The sequence below is a fragment of the Ascaphus truei genome, chromosome 21 (genome assembly GCF_040206685.1).
Source record: "Ascaphus truei isolate aAscTru1 chromosome 21, aAscTru1.hap1, whole genome shotgun sequence".
Lineage (NCBI taxonomy): Eukaryota > Metazoa > Chordata > Amphibia > Anura > Ascaphidae > Ascaphus > Ascaphus truei.
This window is the reverse complement of record NC_134503.1, coordinates 28,471,988-28,499,599: the sequence shown is the minus strand read 5'-3', so window position 1 is coordinate 28,499,599 and position 27,612 is coordinate 28,471,988. Positions and strand designations below refer to the sequence as shown.

The following is a 27,612-nucleotide window of genomic DNA, read 5'->3' as shown; positions in this document are numbered from 1 at the left end:
CCCACTCCCTCCTTTCCCCACTCCCTCCCTTTCCCCACTCCCTCCCTCCCTTTCCCCACTCCCTCCCTCCCTTCCCCACTCCCTCCCTCCCTTTCCCCACTCCCTCCCTCCCTTTCCCCCCTCCCTCCCTCACTTTCACCCCTCCCTCCTCACTTCCCCCTCCCTCCCTTTCCCCCTCCCTCCCTCTCCCCCCTCCCTCTCTCCCCCCCCTCCCTCCCTTTCCCCCCTCCCTCCCTCCCTCTCCCCCCTTCCTCTCCCCCCTCCCTCTCCCCCCTCCCTCCCTCTCCCCCCTCCCTCCCTCTCCCCCCTCCCTCCCTTTCCCCCCTCCTCCCTCCCTCTCCCCCCTCCCTCCCTCCCCCCCTCCCTCTCCCCCCTCCCTCCCTCTCCCCTCTCCCCCCTCTCTCCCTATCCCACCCCCCTTCCTTTACCCCTTTTCCTCCCTTTCCCCCTCTCCCTCCCTTTCCCTCTCCCTCCCTTTCCCCCTCTCCCTCCCTTTCCCCCCTCTCCTCCTTCCCCCTCCTCCCTTTCCCCCTCTCCCTCCCTTTCCCCCTCTCCCTCCCTTCCCCCCTCTCCCTCCTTTCCCCCTCTCCCTCCCTCCCTTTCCCCTCTCTCCCTCCCTTTCCCCTCTCTCTCCCTCCCTCCCTTTCCCCTCTCTCCCTCCCTTTCCCCTCTCTCTCCCTCCCTTTCCTCTCACTTTATCCCTCTCTGTCTCTCTCACACCCTACCTCTTGCCTCTTTCTCTCCTTCCCCCTCTCTCATACCTTCCCCCGTCTCTCCCTCTCGCCCATGCGTCTCTTTCCCTCTCTCTGCCCTATCTCTTCTTCTCTCTCCTCACCCCCTCTGCCTCTCTCTCCCTCCCCCTCTGCATCTTTTGCCCTGTTCCTTTCTCTCCTTCTTTCCCCTGTCTCTGTCTCTCCTTCCCTCTTGCCACCTACTCTCTCCTTCTCTTGCCCCTACTCTCTCCTTCTCTTGCCCCTACTCTCTCCTTCTCTTGCCCCCTACTTTCGCCTTCTCTTGCCACCTACTCTCTCCTTCTCTTGCCCCTACCCTCCCCTTCTCTTGCCACCTACTCTCTCCTTCTCTTGCCCCTACTCTCCCCTTCTCTTGCCACCCCCCACTCTCCCCTTCTCTTGCCCCCCCACACTCCCCTTCTCTTGCCCCCCCATACTCCCCTTCTCTTGCCCCGCCCCCACTCCCCCCCACTCTCCCCTTCTCTTGCCCCCCCACTCTCCCCTTCTCTTGCCCCCCACTCTCCCCTTCTCTTGCCCCCCACCCACTCTCCCCTTCTCTTGCCCCCCCCCACTCTCCCCTTCTCTTGCCCCCCCCCACTCTCCCCTTCTCTTGCCCCCCCCCACTCTCATAGTATCAATTGGAGAAAAAGAACCCAGTCTTATAGCACTCATTCACAACAAAGTGTATAGTGATAAATTTAAAATACTTTATTAATAACTATGAATAAAAAATAGGGTGTTAAAACGTAATTAAATACTGTATAGAACAGCACGTGACTGTATCCTTTAGTGACCCACCCTGGTATAGGTGGGTGGATATGGTATGATCCCTGATTGGTACTAGAGATCAGATGCTATGAATTATAGCCTCCTAAAATATAGGAACGGAGCCAAAGAGAGCCCACCGGATTGACTGTCTCTAATAGAGTGTATCTAGACGTATAGTGCACTCTAAAAAGATACACTCATAGTGATATGGCATGTACTGCGCTTAGTTAGACCTATAGATGTCTCCCCCCCCCCCCCCCAATTAGAGATTGCACTGGTTTCTGTGTAAATTCACCAGCACTATAAGAGCTAGATCTCTATTGGGGATAAAAATTGCCTGTTCTCTTAGGTGCAGACTATTAGGCAAATTCTCTTTCCCCCCCCCCCCACTCTCCCCTTCTCTTGCCCCCCCACTCTCCCCTTCTCTTCCCCCCCCCAACTCTCCCCTTCTCTTGCTCCCCCCACTCTCTCCTTCTCTTGCCCCCCCACACCCCACTTCTCTTGCCCCCCACTCTTTCCTTCTCTTGCCTCCCCCTCTCTCCTTCTCTTGCCCCCCCTCTCCTTCTCTTGCCCCCCCACTCTCTCCTTCTCTTGCCCCCCCACTCTCACTTTCTCTTGCCCCCCACTCTCACTTTCTCTTGCCCCCCCACTCTCACTTTCTCTTGCCCCCCCTCTCTCCTTCTCTTGCCCCCACTCTCTCCTTCTCTTTCCCCCCCACTCTCTCCTTCTCTTGCCCCACCTCTCTCTCTCCTTCTCTTGCCCCTCCACTCTCACTTTATCTTGCCCCCCCTCTCTCCTTCTCTTGCCCCCACTCTCTCCTTCTCTTGCCCCACCTCTCTCTCCTTCTCTTGCCCCCTACTCTCCCCTTCTCTTGCCCCCGCCCACTCTCCCCTTCTCTTGCCCCCCCCACTCTCCCCTTCTCTTGCCCCCCCACTCTCCCCTTCTCTTGCCCCCCACTCTCCCCTTCTCTTGCCCCCCCACTCTCCCCTTCTCTTGCCCCGCCCACTATCCCCTTCTCTTGCCCCCCCAACTCTCCCCTTCTCTTGCCCCCCCCCCCACTCTCCCCTTCTCTTGCCCCCCCCACTCTCCCCTTCTCTTCCCCGCCCAACTCTCCCTTCTCTTGCTCCCCCCACTCTCTCCTTCTCTTGCCCCCCCACACTCCACTTCTCTTGCCCCCCACTCTCTCCTTCTCTTGCCCCCCCTCTCTCCTTCTCTTGCCCCCCACTCTCTCCTTCTCTTGCCCCCCCACTCTCACTTTCTCTTGCCCCCCCCACTCTCACTTTCTCTTGCCCCCCCTCTCTCCTTCTCTTGCCCCCCCTCTCTCCTTCTCTTGCCCCCCCACTCTCTCCTTCTCTTGCCCCACCTCTCTCTCTCCTTCTCTTGCCCCTCCACTCTCACTTTATCTTGCCCCCCCTCTCTCCTTCTCTTGCCCCCACTCTCTCCTTCTCTTGCCCCACCTCTCTCTCCTTCTCTTGCCCCCTACTCTCCTATTCTCTTGCCCCCCCCCACTCTCCCCTTCTCTTGCCCCCGCCCACTCTCCCCTTCTCTTGCCCCCCCACTCTCCCCTTCTCTTGCCCCCCCCACTCTCCCCTTCTCTTGCCCCCCCCCCTACTCTCCGCTTCTCTTGCCCCCCCACTCTCCCTTTCTCTTGCCCCCCTCTCCCCTTCTCTTGCCCCCCCACTCTCTTCTTCTCTTGCCCCCCCCTCTCTCCTTTTCTCGCCCCCCCACTCTCACTTTCTCTTTCCCCCCACTCTCTCCTTTTCTTGCCCCACCTCTCTCTCCTTCTCTTGCCCCCTCCACTCTCTCATTCTCTTGCCCCCCTCCACGCTCTCATTCTTTTGCCCCCTCACTCTCTCATTCTTTTGTCCCCTCACTCTCATTCTTTTGACCCCTCACTCTCTCATTCTCTTGCCCCCCCCCCACTTTCCCCACCCCACCCCACTTTCCCCTTCTCTTGCCCCCCTCTCCCCTTCTCTTGCCCCCCCCTCTCCCTCTCCCCTTCTCTTGCCCCCCCCTCTCTCCCCTTCTCTTGCCCCCCTCCCCTTCTCTTGCCCCCCCCTCCCCTTCTCTTGCCCCCCCTCCCCTTCTCTTGCCCCCCCTCTCCCCTTCTCTTGCCCCCTCCCTCTCCCCTTCTCTTGCCCCCCCTCTCCCCTTCTCTTGCCCCCCCTCTCCCCTTCTCTTGCCCCCCCTCTCCCCTTCTCTTGCCCCCCTCTCCCTTTCTCTTGCCCCCCCCCCTCTCCCCTTCTCTTGCCCCCCTCTCCCCTTCTCTTGCCCCCCCCCCTCTCCCCTTCTCTTGCCCTCCCCCTCTCCCCTTCTCTTGCCCCCCCCCTCTCCCCTTCTCTTGCCCCCCCCTCTCCCCTTCTCTTGCCCCCCCTCTCCCCTTCTCTTGCCCCCCCCTCCCCTTCTCTTGCCCCCCCTCCCCTTCTCTTGCCCCCCTCACCCCTTCTCTTGCCCCCCCTCTCCCCTTCTCTTGCCCCCCCTCTCCCCTTCTCTTGCCCCCCCCCTCTCCCCTTCTCTTGCCCCCCTCTCCCCTTCTCTTGCCCCCCTCTCCCCTTCTCTTGCCCCCCCTCTCCCCTTCTCTTGCCCCCCCCCTCTCCCCTTCTCTTGCCCCCCCTCTCCCCTTCTCTTGCCCCCTCTCCCCTTCTCTTGCCCCCCCTCTCCCCTTCTCTTGCCCCCCTCTCTTGCCCCCCCTCTCCCCTTCTCTTGCCCCCCCCTCTCCCCTTCTCTTGCCCCCCCTCTCCCCTTCTCTTGCCCCCCCCTCCCCTTCTCTTGCCCCCACCTCTCCCCTTCTCTTGCCCCCCCTCTCCCTTCTCTTGCCCCCTCCCCTTCTCTTGCGCCCCTCTCCCCTTCTCTTGCCCCCCTCTCCCCTTCTCTTGCCCCCCCATTCTCCCTTTCTCTTGCCTCCCCACTCTCCCTTCTCTTGCCCCCCCCACTCTCCCCTTCTCTTGCCCCCCCTTTCCAATTCTCTAGCCCCCCACTCTCCCCTTCTCTTGCCCCCCCCCACTCTCCCCTTCTCTTGCCCCCCCCCCACTCTCCCCTTCTCTTGCCACCCCCACTCTCCCCTTCTCTTGCCCCCCCCCCACTCTCCCCTTCTCTTGCCCCCCCCCACTCTCCCCTTCTCTTGCCCCCCCCCCACTCTCCCCTTCTCTTGCCCCCCCACTCTCCCTCCTCTTGCCCCCCCCTCTCCAATTCTCTAGCCCCCCACTCTCCCCTTCTCTTGCCACCCCCACTCTCCCCTTCTCTTGCCCCCCACTCTCCCCTTCTCTTGCCCCCCCACTCTCCCTCCTCTTGCCCCCCCCTCTCCAATTCTCTAGCCCCCCACTCTCCCCTTCTCTTGCCACCCCCACTCTCCCTTCTCTTGCCCCCCACTCTCCCCTTCTCTTGCCCCCCCACTTTCCCCTTCTCTTGCCCCCCACTCTCCCCTTCTCTTGCTCCCCACTCTCTCTTCTCTTGCTCCCCACTCTCTCCTTCTCTTGCCCCCCCCTCCCCTTCTCTTGCCCCCCCCCTCTCCTGCCCCCCCCTCCCCTTCTCTTGCCCCCCCTCCCATCCCCTTCTCTTGCCCCCCTCTCTCATCCCCTTCTCTTGCCCCCCTCTCTCCCCTTCTCTTGCCCCCCTCTCCCCTTCTCTTGCCCCACCTCTCCCCTTCTCTTGCCCCACCTCTCCCCTTCTCTTGAACCACCTCTCCCCTTCTCTTGCCCCACCTCTTCCCTTCTCTTGCCCCACCTCTCCCCTTCTCTTGCCCCCCTCTCCTCTTCTCTTGCCCCCCCTCTCCCCTTCTCTTGCCCCCCCTCTCCCCTTCTCTTGCCCCACCTCTCCCCTTCTCTTGCCCCCCCTCTCCCCTTCTCTTGCCCCCCCTCTCCCCTTACCCCTTCTCTTGCCCCCCCTCTCCCCTTCTCTTGCCCCCCCCCTCTCCCCTTCTCTTGCCCCCCCCTCCCCTTCTCTTGCCCCCCCTCCCCTTCTCTTGCCCCCCCTCCCCTTCTCTTGCCCCCCCTTTCCCCTTCTCTTGCCCCCCCACTCACACTTTCTCTTGCCCCCCCACTCTCCCTTCTCCTGCCCCCCCACTCTCCCCTTTTCTTGCCCCCCCACTCTCCCCTTCTCTTGCCCCCCCATTCTCCCCTTCTCTTGCCCCCCCACTCTCCCCTTCTCTTGCCCCCCACTCTCCCTTCTCTTGCCCCCCCACTCTCCCCTTCTCTTGCCCCCCCTCTCCAATTCTCTAGCCCCCCACTCTCCCCTTCTCTTGCCCCCCCCCCACTCTCCCCTTCTCTTGCCACCCCCACTCTCCCCTTCTTTTGCCCCCCCACTCTCCCCTTCTCTTGCCCCCCACTCTCCCTTCTCTTGCCCCCCCCACTCTCCCCTTCTCTTGCCCCCCCCCACTCTCCCCTTCTCTTGCCCCCCCCACTCTCCCTTCTCTTGCCCCCCTACTCTCCCCTTCTCTTGCCCCCCCCACTCTCCCCTTCTCTTGCCCCCCCACTCTCCCCTTCTCTTGCCCCCCCCCACTCTCCCCTTCTCTTGCCCCCCCACTCTCCCTTCTCTTGCCCCCCCACTCTCCCTTTCTCTTGCCCCCCCACTCTCCCCTTCTCTTGCCCCCCTCTCCAATTCTCTAGCCCCCCCTCTCCAATTCTCTAGCCCCCCACTCTCCCCTTCTCTTGCCCCCCACTCTCCCCTTCTCTTGCCCCCCCACTCTCCCCTTCTCTTGCCCCCCCACTCTCCCCTTCTCTTGCCCCCCCTCTCCAATTCTCTAGCCCCCCTCTCCAATTCTCTAGCCCCCCACTCTCCCCTTCTCTTGCCCCCAACTCTCCTCTTCTCTTGCCCCCCCCCCACTCTCCCCTTCTCTTGCCCCCCCCCCACGCTCCCCTTCTCTTGCCCCCCCCCCACTCTCCCCTTCTCTTGCCCCCCCCCACTCTCCCCTTCTCTTGCCCCCCCCACTCTCCCCTTCTCTTGCCCCCCCCCCCACTCTCCCCTTCTCTTGCCCCCCCCCACTCTCCCCTTCTCTTGCCACCCCCCACTCTCCCCTTCTCTTGCCACCCCCACTCTCCCCTTCTCTTGCCCCCCCACTCTCCCCTTCTCTTGCCCCCCCACTCTCCCCTTCTCTTGCCCCCCCACTCTCCCCTTCTCTTGCCCCCCACTCTCCTCTTCTCTTGCCCCCCCCCACTCTCCCCTTCTCTTGCTCCCCACTCTCTCCTTCTCTTGCCCCCCCCACTCTCCCCTTCTCTTGCCCCCCCCACTCTCCCCTTCTCTTGCTCCCCACTCTCTCCTTCTCTTGCCCCCCCACTTTCTCCTTCTCTTGCCCCCCCCCCACTTTCTCCTTCTCTTGCCCCCCCACTTTCTCCTTCTCTTGCCCCCCCCCCCACTTTCTCCTTCTCTTGCCCCCCCCCCCCACTTTCTCCTTCTCTTGTCCCCCCCCCCACTTTCTCCTTCTCTTGCCCCCACCCCACTTTCTCCTTCTCTTGCCCCCCCCCCACTTTCTCCTTCTCTTGCCCCCCCCCCCACTTTCTCCTTCTCTTGCCCCCCCCCCACTTTCTCCTTCTCTTGCCCCCACCCCACTCTCTCCCCTTGCCCCCACTCCACTCTTTCCCCCTCCCTACTCTCTCCTTCTCTTGTCCTTTCTTTCTCTTGCTTTCTCTTCCTCGCTCTCTCCTTTCCCTGTCTTTCTCTCTCTTTCTTGTCCCCTCTTCCTCTTGTCCCCTCTCCTCTTGCCCCTCCCTTGCTTCCCCTCTCTCTTTCCCTCTTCCTCCTGCCTCTTCCTTCCCCTCTCACCCTCTGTCCCTCTCTCCCAGGTAGGGGATCAGATTCTGGAGGTGAATGGGATAAGTTTCCTCTCTGTCCCTCACGATGACGCAGTAAATGTGCTTCGCTCATCCCGTCACCTCATGATGACCGTCCGGGACGTGGGCCGTGTCCCTCATGCGCGCACCATCGTGGGTGAGACTCAGTGGCTAAGCAGCTCCCACACTGGGGCAGGAGACGGCCTCACCACGGGGTGAGTACCCAGAGCATCGCCTATGTACAAGGGTTGAGCACCTATACCTGCTGGTAGTTATTGAAGTTAATTAGCTGGTCAGTGCTGGTAGTTAGTGAAGTTATTTAGATGGTCAGTGCTGGTAGTTAGTGAAGTTGCTTAGCTGGTTAGTGCTGGTACTAGATATTTAGATAAAACCTTTTAGTATAGTTAGTCTCCTGAGTTTTGTAGGTTTTTATTTTGTTACTTTGCTTTAAAGGGACAGTGTACCCGCAAGTATTGTTTGTTTCTCACGGATTACCTGTGGGTGTGTGTGTGTTTCTCACGGATTACTTATGTGTGTGTGTATTTCTCACGGATTACCTGTGGGTGTGTGTGTGTGTTTTCTCACGGATTACCTGTGTGTGTGTGTGTTTCTCACGGATTACCTGTGGGTGTGTGTGTGTTTCTCACGGATTACCTGTGGGTGTGTGTGTGTGTGTTTCTCACGGATTACCTGTGTGTGTGTTTCTCACGGATTACCTGTGGGTGTGTGGGTGTTTCTCATGGATTACCTGTGGGTGTGTGTGGTTCTCACGAATTACCTGTGGGTGTGTGTGTGTGTTTCTCACGGATTACCTGTGGGTGTGTGTGTGTTTCTCACGGATTACCTGTGGGTGTGTGTTTCTCACGGATTACCTGTGGGTGTGGGTGTGTGTTTCTCACGGATTACCTGTGTGTGTTTCTCACGGATTACCTGTGGGTGTGTGGCTGTTTCTCATGGATTACCTGTGGGTGTGTGTGTTTCTCACGGATTACCTGTGGGTGTGTGTCTGTTTCTCACGGATTACCTGTGGGTGGGTGTGTTTCTCACGGATTACCTGTGGGTGTGTGTGTGTTTCTCACGGATTACCTGTGTGTGTTTCTCATGGATTACCTGTGGGTGTGTGTGTTTCTCACGGATTACCTGTGGGTGGGTGTGTTTCTCACGGATTACCTGTGGGTGTGTGTGTGTTTCTCACGGATTACCTGTGTGTGTTTCTCATGGATTACCTGTGGGTGTGTGTGTTTCTCACGGATTACCTGTGGGTGGGTGTGTTTCTCACGGATTACCTGTGGGTGTGTGTGTGTTTCTCACGGATTACCTGTGGGTGTGTGGGTGTTTCTCACGGATTACCTGTGTGTGTTTCTCATGGATTACCTGTGAGTGTGTGTGTTTCTCACGGATTACCTGTGGGTGGGTGTGTTTCTCACGGATTACTTGGGTGTGTGTGTGTTTCTCACGGATTACCTGTGGGTCTATGTGTTTCTCACGGATTACCTGTGGGTGTGTGTGTGTTTCTCATGGATTACCTGTGGGTGTGTGTGTGTTTCTCACGGATTACCTGTGGGTGTGTGTGTTTCACACGGATTACCTGTGGGTGTGTGTGTGTTTCTCACGGATTACCTGTGGGTGTGTGGGTGTTTCTCATGGATTACCTGTGGGCGTGTGTCGTGTGTGTGTTTCTCACGGATTACCTGTGGGTGTGTGTGTGTTTCTCATGGATTACCTGTGGGTGTGTGTGTGTTTCTCATGGATTACCTGTGGGTGTGTGTGTTTCTCACGGATTACCTGTGGGTGTGTGTGTTTCTCATGGATTACCTGTGGGCGTGTGTGTGTGTTTCTCACGGATTACTTGTGGGTGTGTGTGTTTCTCACGGATTACCTGTGGGTGTGTGGGTGGGTGTTTCTCACGGATTACCTGTGGGTGGGTGTGTGTTTGTCACGGATTACCTGTGGGTGTGTGTGTGTGTTTCTCATGGATTACCTGTGGGTGTGTGTGTGTGTGTGTTTCTCTCGGATTACCTGTGGGTGTGTGTGTGTGTTTCTCACGGATTACCTGTGGGTGTGTGTGTGTGTGTTTCTTACGGATTACCTGTGGGTGTGTGTGTGTGTTTCTCACGGATTACCTGTGGGTGTGTGTGTGTGTTTCTCACGGATTACCTGTGGGTGTGTGTGTGTTTCTCATGGATTACCTGTGGGTGTGTGGGTGTTTCTCACGGATTACCTGTGGGTGTGTGTGTGTTTCTCACGGATTACCTGTGGGTGTGTGTTCCTCACGGATTACCTGTGGGTGTGTGTGTGTGTTTCTCATGGATTACCTGTGGATGTGTGTGTGTTCCTCACGGATTACATGTGGGTGTGTGTGTTTCTCACGGATTACCTGTGGGTGTGTGTGTGTGTGTTTTTCACGGATTACCTGTGGGTGTGTGTGTGTGTGTTTCTCACGGATTACCTGTGGGTGTGGGTGTGTTTCTCACGGATTACCTGTGGGTGTGTGTGTTTCTCACGGATTACCTCTTGGTGTGTGTGTGTGTGTGTTTCTCACGGATTACCTGTGGGTGTGTGTGTGTTTCTCACGGATTACCTGTGGGTGTGTGTGTGTTTCTCACGGATTACCTGTGGGTGGGTGTGTGTGTGTGTGTGTGTTTCTCACGGATTACCTGTGGGTGTGTGTGTGTGTTTCTCACGGATTACCTGTGGGTGTGTGTGTGTTCCTCACGGATTACCTGTGGGTGTGTGTGTGTGTTTCTCACGGATTACCTGTGGGTGTGTGTGTGTTTCTCACGGATTACCTGTGGGTGTGTGTGTGTTTCTCACGGATTACCTGTGTGTGTTTCTCATGGATTACCTGTGGGTGTGTGTGTTTCTCACGGATTACCTGTGGGTGGGTGTGTTTCTCACGGATTACCTGGGTGTGTGTGTGTTTCTCACGGATTACCTGTGGGTGTGTGTGTTTCTCACGGATTACCTGTGGGTGTGTGTGTGTGTGTCTCTCACGGATTACCTGTGGGTGTGTGTGTGTGTGTTTCTCACGGATTACCTGTGTGTGTGTGTGTGTTTCTCACGGATTACCTGTGGGTGGGTGTGTTTCACACGGATTACCTGTGTGTGTTTCTCACGGATTACCTGTGGGTGTGTGTGTGTTTCTCACGGATTACCTGTGGGTGTATGGGTGTTTCTCACGGATTACATGTGGGCGTTTGTGTGTGTGTTTCTCACGGATTACCTGTGGGTGTGTGTGTGTTACTCATGGATTACCTGTGGGTGTGTGTGTGTTTCTCATGGATTACCTGTGGGTGTGGGTGTTTCTCACGGATTACCTGTGGGTGTGTGTGTTTCTCATGGATTACCTGTGGGCGTGTGTGTGTGTGTTTCTCACGGATTACCTGTGGGTGTGTGTTTCTCACGGATTACCTGTGGGTGTGTGTGTGTGTTTCTCACGGATTACCTGTGGGTGTGTGTGTGTGTTTCTCACGGATTACCTGTGGGTGTGTGTGTGTTTCTCATGGATTACCTGTGGGTGTGTGGGTGTTTCTCACGGATTACCTGTGGGTGTGTGTGTGTTTCTCACGGATTACCTGTGGGTGTGTGTTCCTCACGGATTACCTGTGGGTGTGTGTGTGTGTTTCTCATGGATTACCTGTGGATGTGTGTGTGTTCCTCACGGATTACATGTGGGTGTGTGTGTTTCTCACGGATTACCTGTGGGTGTGTGTGTGTGTGTGTTTTTCACGGATTACCTGTGGGTGTGTGTGTGTGTGTTTCTCACGGATTACCTGTGGGTGTGGGTGTGTTTCTCACAGATTACCTGTGGGTGTGTGTGTTTCTCACGGATTACCTCTTGGTGTGTGTGTGTGTGTGTTTCTCACGGATTACCTGTGGGTGTGTGTGTGTTTCTCACGGATTACCTGTGGGTGTGTGTGTGTTTCTCACGGATTACCTGTGGGTGGGTGTGTGTGTGTGTGTGTGTTTCTCACGGATTACCTGTGGGTGTGTGTGTGTGTTTCTCACGGATTACCTGTGGGTGTGTGTGTGTTCCTCACGGATTACCTGTGGGTGTGTGTGTGTGTTTCTCACGGATTACCTGTGGGTGTGTGTGTGTTTCTCACGGATTACCTGTGGGTGTGTGTGTGTTTCTCACGGATTACCTGTGTGTGTTTCTCATGGATTACCTGTGGGTGTGTGTGTTTCTCACGGATTACCTGTGGGTGGGTGTGTTTCTCACGGATTACCTGGGTGTGTGTGTGTTTCTCACGGATTACCTGTGGGTGTGTGTGTTTCTCACGGATTACCTGTGGGTGTGTGTGTGTGTGTCTCTCACGGATTACCTGTGGGTGTGTGTGTGTGTGTTTCTCACGGATTACCTGTGTGTGTGTGTGTGTTTCTCACGGATTACCTGTGGGTGGGTGTGTTTCACACGGATTACCTGTGTGTGTTTCTCACGGATTACCTGTGGGTGTGTGTGTGTTTCTCACGGATTACCTGTGGGTGTGTGGGTGTTTCTCACGGATTACATGTGGGCGTTTGTGTGTGTGTTTCTCACGGATTACCTGTGGGTGTGTGTGTGTTACTCATGGATTACCTGTGGGTGTGTGTGTGTTTCTCATGGATTACCTGTGGGTGTGGGTGTTTCTCACGGATTACCTGTGGGTGTGTGTGTTTCTCATGGATTACCTGTGGGCGTGTGTGTGTGTGTTTCTCACGGATTACCTGTGGGTGTGTGTTTCTCACGGATTACCTGTGGGTGTGTGGGTGTGTGTTTCTCACGGATTACCTGTGGGTGTGTGTGTGTTTGTCACGGATTACCTGTGGGTGTGTGTGTGTGTTTCTCACGGATTACCTGTGGGTGTGTGTGTGTTTCTCACGGATTACCTGTGGGTGTGTGTGTGTGTTTCTCACGGATTACCTGTGGGTGTGTGTGTGTTTCTCACGGATTACCTGTGGGTGTGTGTGTGTGTGTTTCTCACGGATTACCTGTGGGTGTGTGTGTGTGTTTCTCACGGATTACCTGTGGGTGTGTGGGTGTTTCTCACGGATTACCTGTGGGTGTGTGTGTGTTTCTCACGGATTACCTGTGGGTGTGTGTTTCTCACGGATTACCTGTGGGTGTGTGTGTGTTTCTCATGGATTACCTGTGGATGTGTGTGTGTTCCTCACGGATTACCTGTGGGTGTGTGTGTTTCTCACGGATTACCTGTGGGTGTGTGTGTGTTTCTCATGGATTACCTGTGGGTGTGTGTGTGGGTGTTTCTCACGGATTACCTGTGGGTGTGTGTGTGTTTCTCACAGATTACCTGTGGGTGTGTGTGTTTCTCACGGATTACCTCTGGGTGTGTGTGTGTGTGTTTCTCACGGATTACCTATGGGTGTGTGTGTGTTTCTCACGGATTACCTGTGGGTGTGTGTGTGTTTCTCACGGATTACCTGTGGGTGGGTGTGTGTGTGTGTTTCTCACGGATTACCTGTGGGTGGGTGTGTTTCTCACGGATTACCTGTGGGTGTGTGTGTGTTTCTCACGGATTACCTGTGGGTGTGTGTGTGTGTTTCTCACGGATTATCTGTGGGTGTGTGTGTTTCTCACGGATTACCTGTGGGTGTGTGTGTGTGTTTCTCACGGATTACCTGTGGGTGTGTGTGTGTTTCTCACGGATTATCTGTATGTGTGTGTGTGTTTCTCACGGATTACCTGTGTGTGTGTGTGTGTGTTTCTCACGGATTACCTGTGGGTGGTGGTGTGTGTGTGTTTCTCACGGATTACCTGTGGGTGTGTGTTTTTCTCACGGATTACCTGTCGGTGTGTGTGTGTGTTTCTCACGGATTACCTGTGGGTGTGTGTGTGTTTCTCACGGATTACCTGTGGGTGTGTGTGTGTTTCTCACGGATTACCTGTGGGTGTGTGTGTTTCTCACGGATTACCTGTGTGGGTGTGTGTTTCTCACGGATTACCTGTGGGTGTGTGTGTTTCTCACGGATTACCTGTGTGTGTGTGTATGTGTGTTTCTCACGGATTACCTGTGGGTGTGTGTGTGTGTGTTTCTCACGGATTACCTGTGGGTGTGTGTGTGTGTGTGTTTCTCACGGATTACCTGTGGGTGTGTGTGTGTTTCTCACGGATTACCTGTGGGTGTGTGTTTTTCTCACGGATTACCTGTGGGTGTGTGTGTGTGTGTTTCTCACGGATTACCTGTGGGTGTGTGTGTGTTTCTCACGGATTACCTGTGGGTGTGTGTGTGTTTCTCACGGATTACCTGTGGGTGTGTGTGTTTCTCACGGATTACCTGTGGGTGTGTGTGTGTGTGTTTCTCACGGATTACCTGTGGGTGGGTGTGTGTGTGTGTGTTTCTCACGGATTACCTGTGGGTGTGTGTGTGTGTTTCTCACGGATTACCTGTGGGTGTGTGTGTGTGTGTTTCTCACGGATTACCTGTGGGTGTGTGTGTGTTTCTCACAGATTACCTGTGGGTGTGTGTGTGTTTCTCACGGATTACCTGTGGGTGTGTGTGTCCGCAGACAGATTTCCCAAGGCCCAGGACTAGAGTTACAGCCGGGCTCCCCCCCTCCGCCCTCCGGTGTCGGCGGTCCTGCAAGCTTTCCACCCCCCCTCCCCAATTTCACACCTCACAAGGGGCTTGTTTTCCCCCTCTTCCCATGTATTTCTCACATCTCCGTCTCACTCGCTCCTCCTCACGCACCGCGTCTCACGCTCCGTCAATTACCCCACTCTCACTCAATCCCCCTCCCCTCATGTATTTCTCTCCCATACGTCTCACTCTTACTCCCTCTATTTCTCACTCACTCCCTCCTCCCCTCTTACTCGCGCACACTCTCCGTCAATTACCCCACTCTCACTCAATCCCCCTCACAAAATACATACCAAAAAACATAGCAAAATACCCCACCCCCCCAAATACAAAAACCTTCCCACCCCCCTCCCCCTAAATACACACAACCCCCCTGTGACGGGCGGCCTGGTGGATGTGGTAAGGAAGACGCTCACGCACCACTTTTTTGTAATGACATTTCTTTATTCCCCGTGTCAGGGGCTGCAGGTTGCAGTAATTGGGTAACAAAACAGAATAGTCTTTAAAGTAAACAGCATCAGTCTGCAAAATAACAGGGCAGTCCTTAATCACTGTTATCTCAAAGGGAGTTCAGGCGGCTCCCCCCCCCCCCCCCGTCAGGCTCTCCCCCCCCGTCAGGCTCTCCCCAGGCTCTCCCCAGGCTCTCCCCACAGGCCGCAATCACCGCGTGGCGTCTCACTGGTGATATACTCTGACTATAGGCAGCTACTGGGGAAATGTCCCTAGCAATGGGCTTTCCCTGTAGCAGTCACAATCTAGTGTGAGTCGGGGCCTAAAGTCGGTATCTGGCCTAGTATGGGAGCCACTTTCACCCATACACTACCTCACCCCTCTGCATCCCTGCTCCGACTGAAGCCTCGCACTCTGAGCGCGCCAAATGTAGCAAAATCCCCTCTGGAGATCCTAACAGCCCTATTGGATAACACTGCCCACGTGATCGGGCCGCCCCAGGGGATCCTGGGATATGTAGTTCCCCTGCGGAGCAATATCTGACATGGCCGCCACTGCTGCTACTCAATGCGCATGCACGCTGCTCTGTAATGGCCGCCGGGGTGTCTGGACTCCTCTGCGCATGGGCGACTGCTTCTGCGCGGCAATTTCCAGATGGCGGCGCCCTGTAATAGGTGCTGCCGCGGAGCTCTGGCGACCCAGTCGCCCCTCCAGAAGCCCTTTTGCCACTGCAACCTCCCTACACCTTGCAACCCCCCACCGGAGTCGTCCTTGCAGCCGTCCCCCTCCCCCGCAGCCCGGAGGTAAGAGGGGGACCTGGCTACGCATATAAAAAAATACACCCACCCGCCCAATACATATAAAAATACTCCCACCCGCCCAATACATATAAAAATACTCCCACCCACCCAATACATATAAAAATACTCCCACCCGCCCAATACATATAAAAATACTCCCACCCGCCCAATACATATAAAAAATACTCCCACCCGCCCAATACATATAAAAATACTCCCACCCGCCCAATACATATAAAAAATACCCCCACCCGCCCAATACATATAAAAATACTCCCACCCGCCCAATACATATAAAAAATACACCCACCCGCCCAATACATATAAAAAATACTCCCACCCGCCCAATACATATAAAAAATACTCCCACCCGCCCAATACATATAAAAATACTCCCACCCGCCCAATACATATAAAAAATACACCCACCCGCCCAATACATATAAAAATACACCCACCCGCCCAATACATATAAAAATACTCCCACCCGCCCAATACATATAAAAAATACTCCCACCCGCCCAATACATATAAAAATACTCCCACCCGCCCAATACATATAAAAATACTCCCACCCGCCCAATACATATAAAAAATACTCCCACCCGCCCAATACATATAAAAAATACTCCCACCCGCCCAATACATATAAAAAATACTCCCACCCGCCCAATACATATAAAAAATACTCCCACCCGCCCAATACATATAAAAATACTCCCACCCGCCCAATACATATAAAAATACACCCACCCGCCCAATACATATAAAAATACTCCCACCCGCCCAATACATATAAAAAATACTCCCACCCGCCCAATACATATAAAAAATACTCCCACCCGCCCAATACATATAAAAATACTCCCACCCGCCCAATACATATAAAAAATACTCCCACCCGCCCAATACATATAAAAAATACTCCCACCCGCCCAATACATATAAAAAATACTCCCACCCGCCCAATACATATAAAAATACTCCCACCCGCCCAATACATATAAAAATACACCCACCCGCCCAATTCATATAAAAATACTCCCACCCGCCCAATACATATAAAAAATACTCCCACCCGCCCAATACATATAAAAATACACCCACCCGCCCAATACATATAAAAAATACTCCCACCCACCCAATACATATAAAAATACTCCCACCCGCCCAATACATATAAAAAATACTCCCACCCGCCCAATACATATAAAAATACTCCCACCCGCCCAATACATATAAAAAATACTCCCACCCGCCCAATACATATAAAAAATATTCCCACCCGCCCAATACATATAAAAAATACTCCCACCCGCCCAATACATATAAAAATACTCCCACCCGCCCAATACATATAAAAAATACTCCCACCCGCCCAATACATATAAAAAATACTCCCACCCGCCCAATACATATAAAAATACTCCCACCCGCCCAATACATATAAAAAATACTCCCACCCGCCCAATACATATAAAAATACTCCCACCCGCCCAATACATATAAAAATACACCCACCCGCCCAATACATATAAAAATACTCCCACCCGCCCAATACATATAAAAAATACTCCCACCCGCCCAATACATATAAAAAATACTCCCACCCGCCCAATACATATAAAAATACTCCCACCCGCCCAATACATATAAAAAATACTCCCACCCGCCCAATACATATAAAAAATACTCCCACCCGCCCAATACATATAAAAAATACTCCCACCCGCCCAATACATATAAAAATACTCCCACCCGCCCAATACATATAAAAATACACCCACCCGCCCAATTCATATAAAAATACTCCCACCCGCCCAATACATATAAAAAATACTCCCACCCGCCCAATACATATAAAAATACACCCACCCGCCCAATACATATAAAAAATACTCCCACCCACCCAATACATATAAAAATACTCCCACCCGCCCAATACATATAAAAAATACTCCCACCCGCCCAATACATATAAAAATACTCCCACCCGCCCAATACATATAAAAAATACTCCCACCCGCCCAATACATATAAAAAATATTCCCACCCGCCCAATACATATAAAAAATACTCCCACCCGCCCAATACATATAAAAATACTCCCACCCGCCCAATACATATAAAAAATACTCCCACCCGCCCAATACATATAAAAAATACTCCCACCCGCCCAATACATATAAAAATACTCCCACCCGCCCAATACATATAAAAATACTCCCACCCGCCCAATACATATAAAAAATACTCCCACCCGCCCAATACATATAAAAATACTCCCACCCGCCCAATACATATAAAAAATACTCCCACCCGCCCAATACATATAAAAAATACTCCCACCCGCCCAATACATATAAAAAATACTCCCACCCGCCCAATACATATAAAAATACTCCCACCCGCCCAATACATATAAAAATACTCCCACCCGCCCAATACATATAAAAAATACTCCCACCCGCCCAATACATATAAAAATACTCCCACCCGCCCAATACATATAAAAAATACTCCCACCCGCCCAATACATATAAAAAATACTCCCACCCGCCCAATACATATAAAAAATACTCCCACCCGCCCAATATATATAAAAATACTCCCACCCGCCCAATACATATAAAAAATACTCCAACCCGCCCAATACATATAAAAAATACTCCCACCCGCCCAATACATATAAAAAAACAGACTTACCTTGGAGATGGTATCAGGCCTCTGGCCGGTGGCTGCTGGGAGCCCGGCAGCCGGACAAAGCAGTTTACTCCGGGCCCCGGCTCTCCCCCAGCTGGGGGCCTCTCCCACGCTGAGCTTCTGGCACGCGCCGGGCCTCCCTCTCATGCCGGTGCATGCTGAAAGCTGAGCCTAGCTGTTTCCGGCGTGCCGACAGAGACTCGGCGTGTGCGTGTGTGTGTTTATGTGTGTGTGTGTGTGTGTGTGTGTTTATGTGTGTGTTTGTGTGTGTGTTTGTGTGTGTGTTTATGTGTGTGTGTTTATGTGTGTGTGTGTTTATGTGTGTGTGTTTGTGTGTGTGTGTTTGTGTGTGTGTGTGTTTATGTGTTTATGTGTGTGTGTGTTTATGTGTGTGTGTTTATGTGTGTGTGTGTTTGTGTGTGTGTGTGTTTATGTGTGTGTGTGTGTTTGTGTGTGTGTGTGTGTGTGTGTTTATGTGTGTGTGTGTGTTTATGTGTGTGTGTGTTTATGTGTGTGTGTGTTTATGTGTGTGTGTGTTTATGTGTGTGTGTGTTTATGTGTGTGTGTGTGTGTGTGTGTGTGTGTGTGTGTGTGTGTGTGTGTGTGTGTGTGTGTGTGTGTGTGTTTATGTGTGTGTGTGTGTTTGTGTGTGTGTGTGTGTATTTATGTGTGTGTGCTTGTGTGTGTGTGTTTATGTGTGTGTGTGTGTTTATGTGTGTGTGTGTTTATGTGTGTGTGTGTGTTTATGTGTGTATGTGTTTATGTGTGTGTGTCTGTTTATGTGTGTGTGTGTGTGTTTATGTGTGTTTATGTGTGTGTGTGTGTGTGTGTGTGTGTGTGTGTTTATGTGTGTGTGTGTGTGTGTGTGTTTATGTGTGTGTGTGTGTGTTTATGTGTGTGTGTGTGTTTATGTGTGTGTGTGTGTGTGTGTGTGTTTATGTGTGTGTGTATGTGTTTATGTTTATGTGTGTTTATGTGTGTGTGTGTTTGTTCATATCAGAATTATAAGGAATGTAACAAAAATTGCAAAAGGACAATCAAATGAGCAAAAATGGATAATGAAAAAAGGATTGCAATAGAAAGTAAGGACAGCCCTAAACTGTTCCTTAAGTATCTTAATAACAACAAAACGAGGAAAGAAAGTTGAGAGGGAGGTGGGATGATGATGTTTCTGTCTCTCTGCAGGGCCCCGTGGGATCTCTCCACTGAAACCCCCATAAAGGTGAGACCCCAACACTTTGTAAGTGGGATCCATAGTGCAATGCTCTGCAGGCCTTGCAAGGAAGGGGAGAATGGTGCGATGACTGCAGGCCTCTCAGGGAAGGGGAGAATGGTGCGACGTACAGTACTGCAGGCCTCTCAGGGAAGGGCAGAATGGTGCGATGACTGCAGGCCTCTCAGGGAAGGGAAAAATGGTGCGACGTGCTGCAGACCTCTCAGGGAAGGGAAAAATGGTGCGACGTGCTGCAGACCTCTCAGGGAAGGGCAGAATGGTGCGATGACTGCAGGCCTCTCAGGGAAGGGGAGAATGGTGCGACGTGCTGCAGACCACTCAGGGAAGGGAAAAATGGTGCGACGTGCTGCAGACCTCTCAGGATAGGGAGAATGGTGCGACATGCTGCAGACCTCTCAGAGAAGGGGAGAATGGTGCGACATGCTGCAGACCTCTCAGAGAAGGGCAGAATGGTGCAATGTGCTGCAGAACTCTCAGGGAAGGGCAGAATGGTGCGATGTGCTGCAGGCCTCTCAGGATAGGGAGAATGGTGCGACGTGCTGCAGGCCTCTCAGGATAGGGAGAATGGTGCGACATTCTGCAGGCCTCTCAGGATAGGGAGAATGGTGCGACATGCTGCAGACCTCTCAGAGAAGGGGAGAATGGTGCGATGTGCTGCCGACCTCTCAGGGAAGGGCAGAATGGTGCAATGCGCTGCAGACCTCTCATGATAGGTGAGAATGGTGCGACGTGCTGCAGACCTCTCAGGATAGGTGAGAATGGTGCGACGTGCTGCAGACCTCTCAGGATAGGTGAGAATGGTGCGACGTGCTGCAGACCCCTCAGGATAGGCGAGAATGGTGCAACGTGCTGCAGACCTCTCAGGGAAGGGCAAAATGGTGCGACGTGCTGCAGACCTCTCAGGGAAGGGCAGAATGGTGCGATGTGCTGCAGACCTCTTAGGATAGGCGAGAATGGTGTGACGTGCTGCAGACCTCTCAGGATAGGGAGAATGGTGCGACGTGCTGCAGGCCTCTCAGGATAGGGAGAATGGTGCGACATTCTGTAGGCCTCTCAGGGAAGGGCAGAATGGTGCAATGTGCTGCAGAACTCTCAGGGAAGGGCAGAATGGTGCGATGTGCTGCAGAACTCTCAGGGAAGGGCAGAATGGTGCAATGTGCTGCAGAACTCTCAGGGAAGGGCAGAATGGTGCGATGTGTTGCCGACCTCTCAGGGAAGGGCAGAATGGTGCGACGTGCTGCAGACCTCTCAGGGAAGGGGAGAATGGTGCGACGTGCAGCAGGCCTCTCACGATAGGCGAGAATGGTGCGACGTGCTGCAGACCTCTCAGGATAGGCGAGAATGGTGCGACGTGCTGCAGACCTCTCAGGGAAGGGCAGAATGGTGCGACGTGCTGCAGACCTCTCAGGGAAGGGCAGAATGGTGCGACGTGCTGCAGACCTCTCAGGGAAGGGCAGAATGGTGCGACGTGCTGCAGACCTCTCAGGGAAGGGCAGAATGGTGCGACGTGCTGCAGACCTCTCAGGGAAGGGCAGAATGGTGCGACGTGCTGCAGACCTCTCAGGGAAGGGCAGAATGGTGCGACGTGCTGCAGACCTCTCAGGGAAGGGCAGAATGGTGCGATGTGCTGCAGACCTCTCAGGGAAGGGCAGAATGGTGCGATGTGCTGCAGACCTCTTAGGATAGGCGAGAATGGTGCGACGTGCTGCAGACCTCTTAGGATAGGCGAGAATGGTGCGACGTGCTGCAGACCTCTCAGGATAGGCGAGAATGGTGCGACGTGCTGCAGACCCCTCAGGATAGGCGAGAATGGTGCAACGTGCTGCAGACCTCTCAGGGAAGGGCAAAATGGTGCGACGTGCTGCAGACCTCTCAGGGAAGGGCAGAATGGTGCGATGTGCTGCAGACCTCTTAGGATAGGCGAGAATGGTGTGACGTGCTGCAGACCTCTCAGGATAGGGAGAATGGTGCGACGTGCTGCAGGCCTCTCAGGATAGGGAGAATGGTGCGACATTCTGTAGGCCTCTCAGGGAAGGGCAGAATGGTGCAATGTGCTGCAGAACTCTCAGGGAAGGGCAGAATGGTGCGATGTGCTGCAGAACTCTCAGGGAAGGGCAGAATGGTGCAATGTGCTGCAGAACTCTCAGGGAAGGGCAGAATGGTGCGATGTGTTGCCGACCTCTCAGGGAAGGGCAGAATGGTGCGACGTGCTGCAGACCTCTCAGGGAAGGGGAGAATGGTGCGACGTGCAGCAGGCCTCTCACGATAGGCGAGAATGGTGCGACGTGCTGCAGACCTCTCAGGATAGGCGAGAATGGTGCGACGTGCTGCAGACCTCTCAGGGAAGGGCAGAATGGTGCGACGTGCTGCAGACCTCTCAGGGAAGGGCAGAATGGTGCGACGTGCTGCAGACCTCTCAGGGAAGGGCAGAATGGTGCGACGTGCTGCAGACCTCTCAGGGAAGGGCAGAATGGTGCGACGTGCTGCAGACCTCTCGGAAGGGCAGAATGGTGCGACGTGCTGCAGACCTCTCAGGGAAGGGCAGAATGGTGCGACGTGCTGCAGACCTCTCAGGGAAGGGCAGAATGGTGCGATGTGCTGCAGACCTCTCAGGGAAGGGCAGAATGGTGCGATGTGCTGCAGACCTCTTAGGATAGGCGAGAATGGTGCGACGTGCTGCAGACCTCTTAGGATAGGCGAGAATGGTGCGACGTGCTGCAGACCTCTCAGGATAGGCGAGAATGGTGCGACGTGCTGCAGACATGGTGAGATTACCAGCGCTGTGCTTGTCTCCCGCAGCCCGTGTTTTACCGGGGTCCGGCGGGGTCTCAGGTCACCCTGAGCAGCATCGGGAACCAGACTCTGGCTCTGCTGGAGGAACAGACACGACTGATGCTGACGGAGCCGGAGAGGAGAACCATGTCCTATTACCTGCAGCAGTACCGGGAGCGGCACATCTCCGTGCGGGCGCTGCTCATGGCCATGTTTGAGCTGTTCAACACACAAGCCAAGGTAACGGGGGCACGTGTAGGGAGCGGCTATAGGAGCAGTTAGGGAGGAGATATAGGGAGCAGTTATAGGAGCAGTTAGGGGAGGAGTTATAGGGAGCGGTTATAGGAGCAGTTAGGGGAGGAGTTATAGGGAGTGGTTATAGGAGCAGCTAGGGGAGGAGTTATAGGGAGCGGTTATAGGAGCAGCTAGGGGAGGAGTTATAGGGAGCGGTTATAGGAGCAGCTAGGGGAGGAGATATAGGGAGCAGTTAGGGGAGGAGTTATAGGGAGCGGTTATAGGAGCAGCTAGGGGAGGAGTTATAGGGAGCAGTTATAGGAGCAGCTAGGGGAGGAGTTAGGGGAGGAGTTATAGGAGCAGCTAGGAGAGGAGTTAGGGAAGGAGTTATAGGGAGCGGTTATAGGAGCAGCTAGGGGAGGAGTTAGGGGAGGAGTTATAGGGAGCAGTTATAGGAGCAGCTAGGTGAGGAGTTATAGGGAGCGGTTATAGGAGCAGCTAGGGGAGGAGATATAGGGAGCAGTTAGGGGAGGAGTTATAGGGAGCAGTTATAGGAGCAGCTAGGGGAGGAGTTATAGGGAGCAGTTAGGGGAAAAGTTATAGGGAGCGGTTATAGGAGCAGTTATAGGGAGCGGTTATAGGAGCAGCTAGGGGAGGAGTTATAGGGAGCAGTTATAGGAGCAGCTGGGGGAGGAGTTATAGGGAGAGGTTATAGGAGCAGTTAGGGGAGGAGTTATAGGGAGCGGTTATAGGAGCAGTTATAGGGAGCGGTTATAGGAGCAGTTAGGGGAGGAGTTATAGGGAGCAGTTATAGGAGCAGCTGGGGGAGGAGTTATAGGGAGAGGTTATAGGAGCAGTTAGGGGAGGAGATATAGGGAGCAGTTAGGGGAGGAGTTATAGGGAGCGGTTATAGGAGCAGTTAGGGGAGGAGATATAGGGAGCGGTTATAGGAGCAGTTTGGGGAGGAGTTATAGGAGCAGTTTGGGGAGGAGTTATAGGAGCAGTTTGGGGAGGAGTTATAGGAGCAGTTAGGGGAGGAGTTATAGGAGCAGTTTGGGGAGGAGTTATAGGAGCAGTTTGGGGAGGAGTTATAGGAGCAGTTTGGGGAGGGGTTATAGGATCAGTTAGGGGATTAGCTGCTCTGTATGTGCTGCTGTTTCCCTCTCTCTGCACCAGTTACATTCTCCTGTACCTGTGATCATTGTTAGTTGTTAGGATGGGTGATAGATAGCTGTATATAGGTGTGATAGATAGCTGTATATATGTGTGAACGTGCTGTACACACGCGCTTGTCTCCCCCAGTTCTCCCTGCTGTCCGAGCTGCGCCCTCAGATCTCCCCACAGGATGTGACGCTGTTTGATAATCTGGTGCTGAAGAGGGAGATCGAGTCCATGAAATCTCGGCAGTGCCCGGGAGATGCTATCTCTGTCCTATCGCAGAGCCTCAGCACCTCCTCCTCGGAAAGCCACCAGACTTCCAGTACCATCAGCACAGCTCGGGTAAGCACCCAGCACCCAACTCTGCCAGGGTAAGCACCCAGCACCCAACTCTGCCAGGGTAAACACCCAGCACCCAACTCTGCCCAGGGTAAGCACCCAACTCTGCCAGGGTAAACACCCAGCACCCAACTCTGCCCAGGGTAAACACCCAAGTCCCACCCAGCACCCAACTCTGCCAGGGTAAGTACCCAGCACCAACTCAGCACCCAACTCTGCCAGAGTAAGCACCCAGCACCCAACTGTGCCAGGGTAAGGATTCATCACCCACACAGGATCCAACTGTGCAAGGGTAAACACCCAGCACCCAACTGTTCAAGGTTAAGGATCAATCACCCACACAGCACCCAACTCTGCCACAGTAAGGAGCCAGCACACAGCACCTAACACCCAACTCTGCCAGAATAAGAAGTCAGCACCTAGCACCCAACTCTGCCAGGGTAAGGACCCAACTTACATTCATATAGCCGACCTTCTGCATTTATACAAATGGGGGAGATTTAGGGAAATGAGCCACAGAAACGCCTCATCCCAATGATCTTTATCCCCGAGTGAGACCCCACAAGGTTAAAATTGTGTCTCCTGGGTCCCGTGGGTGTCACTGTGTCCCTGTGGGTATCAGTCTGTAGGTGTCACGCTGTGTCCCTGTGGGTGTGACGCTGTGTCCCTGTGGATGTGACGCTGTGTCCCTGTGGGTATCAGTCTGTGGGTGTGACGCTGTGTCCCTGTGGGTGTGACGCTGTGTCCCTGTGGGTGTGACGCTGTGTCCCTGTGGGTGTGACGCTGTCTCCCTGTGGGTGTCACGCTGTGTCCTTGTGGGTGTCACGCTGTGTCCCTGTGGGTGTCACGCTGTGTCCCTGTGGGTGTCACGCTGTGTCCCTGTGGGTGTCACGCTGTGTCCCTGTGGGTGTCACGCTGTGTCCCTGTGGGTGTCACGCTGTGTCCCTGTGGGTGTCACGCTGTGGCCCTGTGGGTGTGACGCTGTGTTCCTGTGGGTATGTCTGTGGGTGTCACGCTGTGTACCTGTGGGTGTCACGCTGTGTCCCTGTGGGTGTCACGCTGTGTCCCTGTGGGTATGTCTGTGGGTGTGATGCTGTGGCCCTGTGGGTATCACGCTGTGTACCTGTGGGTGTCACGCTGTGTACCTGTGGGTGTCACGCTGTGTACCTGTGGGTGTCACGCTGTGGCCCTGTGGGTGTGACGCTGTGTTCCTGTGGGTATGTCTGTGGGTGTGATGCTGTGGCCCTGTGGGTGTGACGCTGTCTTCCTGTGGGTATGTCTGTGGGTGTCATGCTGTCTCCCTGTGGGTGTCACGCTGTCTCCCTGTGGGTGTCACGCTGTCTCCCTGTGGGTGTCACGCTGTGTACCTGTGGGTGTCACGCTGTGTCCCTGTGGGTGTCACGCTGTCTCCCTGTGGGTGTCACGCTGTGTCCCTGTGGGTGTCACACTGTGACCCTGTGGGTGTGAAGCTGTGTCCCTGTGGGTTTGACGTTGTCTCCCTGTGGGTGTCACGCTGTGTCCCTGTGGGTGTCACGCTGTGTCCCTGGGGTATCAGTCTATGGGTGTGACACTGTGTCCCTGTGGGTATCAATCTGTGAGTGTGACGCTGTGTCCCTGTGGGTATCAGTCTATGGGTGTCACGCTGTGTCCCTGTGGGTATCAATCTGTGAGTGTGACGCTGTGTCCCTGTGGGTGTGACGCTGTGTCCCTGTGGGTGTGACGCTGTGTCCCTGTGGGTGTGACGCTGTGTCCCTGTGGGTGTCACGCTGTGTCCCTGTGGGTGTCACGCTGTGTCCCTGTGGGTGTCACGCTGTGTCCCTGTGGGTGTCACGCTGTGTCCCTGTGGGTGTCACGCTGTGTGCCTGTGGGTGTGACGCTGTGTCCCTGTGGGTGTCACGCTGTGTGCCTGTGGGTGTCACGCTGTGTGCCTGTGGGTGTCACTGCGGGTGTAACTCTGTGTCCTTGTGTTTCAGGAGCGTCTCCTCTGGCTTCTGGACGTTATGGAGGTACAGTACAGTATTGGTCTTATAGAGGGACACTGGCTCACTCTCTGTATCTGTACTCCTCCCATACTGCCCCATACCCTGCCCTCCGACACTATAATACTTCCTTACTCTCCCATACTACCCCATACCATGCCCTCCAACACTATAATACTTCCTTACTCTCCCATACTACCCCATACCCTGCCCTCCAACACTATAATACTTCCTTACTCTCCTATTCTACCCCATACCATGCCCTCCAACACTATAATACTTCCTTACTCTCCCATACTACCCCATACCCTGCCCTCCAATACTATAATACTTCCTTACTCTCCTATACTACCCCATACCATGCCCTCCAACACTATAATACTTCCTTACTCTCCCATACTGCCCCATACCCTGCCCTCAACGCTCACTCATACTTCCCACATCTCCCATACTGACCCATACCCTGCCCTCCAACACTCTAATACTTCCCCCTCTCCCATACTACCCCATACCATGCCCTCTAACACTCTAATACTTCCCTCCTCTCCCATACTACCCCATACCCTGCCCTCCAACACTCTAATACTTCCTTACTCTCCCATACTACCAATACCATCCAACACTCTAATACTTCCCTCCTCTCCCATACTGCCCCATACGCTGCCCTCCAACACTCTCCCATATGTCCTTCTCTCTCCCCTTTCTCTTTCAGTATCCTCTCTCCTTCTCTCTCCCCTGCTTTCTCTTTCAGTATCTTCTCTCCTTCTCTCTCCCCTCTCTCTTTCAGTGTCCTCTCTCCTTCTCTCTCCCCTTTCTCGTTCAGTATCCTCTCTCCTTCTCTCTCCCCTGCTTTCTCTTTCAGTATCTTCTCTCCTTCTCTCTCCCCTTTCTCTTTCAGTATCCTCTCTCCTTCTCTCTCCCCTCCTTTCTCTTTCAGTATCCTCTCTCCTCTCTCCCCTCCTTTCTCTTTCAGTATCCTCTCTCCTTCTCTCTCCCCTCCTTTCTCTTTCAGTATCCTCTCTCCCCTCCTCTCTCTTTCAGTATCCTCTCTCCTTTCTCTTTCAGTGTCCTCTCTCCTTCTCTCTCCCCTCCTTTCTCTTTCAGTATCCTCTCCCCTTCTCTCTCCCCTCCTTTCTCTTTCAGTATCCTCTCCCCTCCTTTCTCTTTCAGTATCCTCTCCCCTTCTCTCTCCCCTCCTTTCTCTTTCAGTATCCTCTCTCCTTCTCTCTCAGTATCCTCTCTCCTTCTCTCTCCCCTCCTGTTTTCTCTTTGCTCCTGACATTATTCTGACATTTTCATGGAAAATCAACATCTGTTAAAGTGCATTCATTAGCATAATGTTAGAAGGATGCAGGTGGCGGTATTTAGTATTTGTGCATTCATTAACCAGGCTGTATGTGTTGTGAGAGAGGGTGTGTGTGCGTGTGTTGTGAGAGAGAGGGTGTGTGTGCGTGTGTTGTGAGAGAGAGGGTGTGTGTGTTGTGAGAGAGTGAGTGTGTGTATTGTGAGAGAGTGAGTGTGTGTTGTGAGAGAGTGTGTGTGTTGTGAGAGAGTGAGTGTGGGTGTTGTGAGAGAGTGTGTGTGTGTGTGTGTGTGTGTTGTGAGAGAGTTAGTGTGTGTGTTGTGAGAGAGTGAGTGTGTGTTTTGTGAGAGAGTGTGTGTTGTGAGAGAGAGGGTGTGGGTGTGTTGTGAGTGAGTGTGTGTTTTGTGAGAGCGAGTGTGTGTTTTGTGAGAGTGAGTGTGTGTGATGTGAGAGAGAGGGTGTGGGTGTGTTGTGAGAGAGTGAGTGTGTGTGTTGTGAGAGAGAGGGTGTGGGTGTGTTGTGAGAGAGAGGGTGTGTTGTGAGAGAGTGAGTGTGTGTGTTGTGTGAGTGTGTGTGTGTTGTGAGAGAGAGGGTTTGTGTGTCGAGTGTGTGTGTGTTGGGAGGGAGTATGTGTGTGTTGGGAGGGAGTGTGAGTGCATGTACGTGTAACTTCGATCCTATCCCAATGTCGGTTCTACTTGAGCAAAGTACTTTATTTCACTGTGAGTGAGGCACCAGAATTAGATGAGTATTTGGGTGTTTATGTATGTATTGTAGTGTGTATGTATTGTGTATAGG

General features: G+C 53.8%; 1 protein-coding gene across 1 annotated transcript in view; it reads left to right on the top strand.

Annotated features, from left to right (window-relative positions):
- The first annotated feature begins 7,280 nt into the window (after positions 1-7,280).
- Positions 7,281-27,612, top strand: part of WHRN (whirlin) — a 44,792-nt gene continuing 24,460 nt past the window's right edge. Inside the window, exons 1-5 of the mRNA XM_075579420.1 lie at positions 7,281-7,479; positions 18,981-19,017; positions 21,829-22,041; positions 23,338-23,535; positions 25,506-25,538. Of these exons, the coding sequence (XP_075435535.1) occupies positions 7,370-7,479; positions 18,981-19,017; positions 21,829-22,041; positions 23,338-23,535; positions 25,506-25,538 (591 nt within the window). The 5' untranslated portion in view covers positions 7,281-7,369. The remainder of the gene's footprint in view (positions 7,480-18,980; positions 19,018-21,828; positions 22,042-23,337; positions 23,536-25,505; positions 25,539-27,612) is intronic.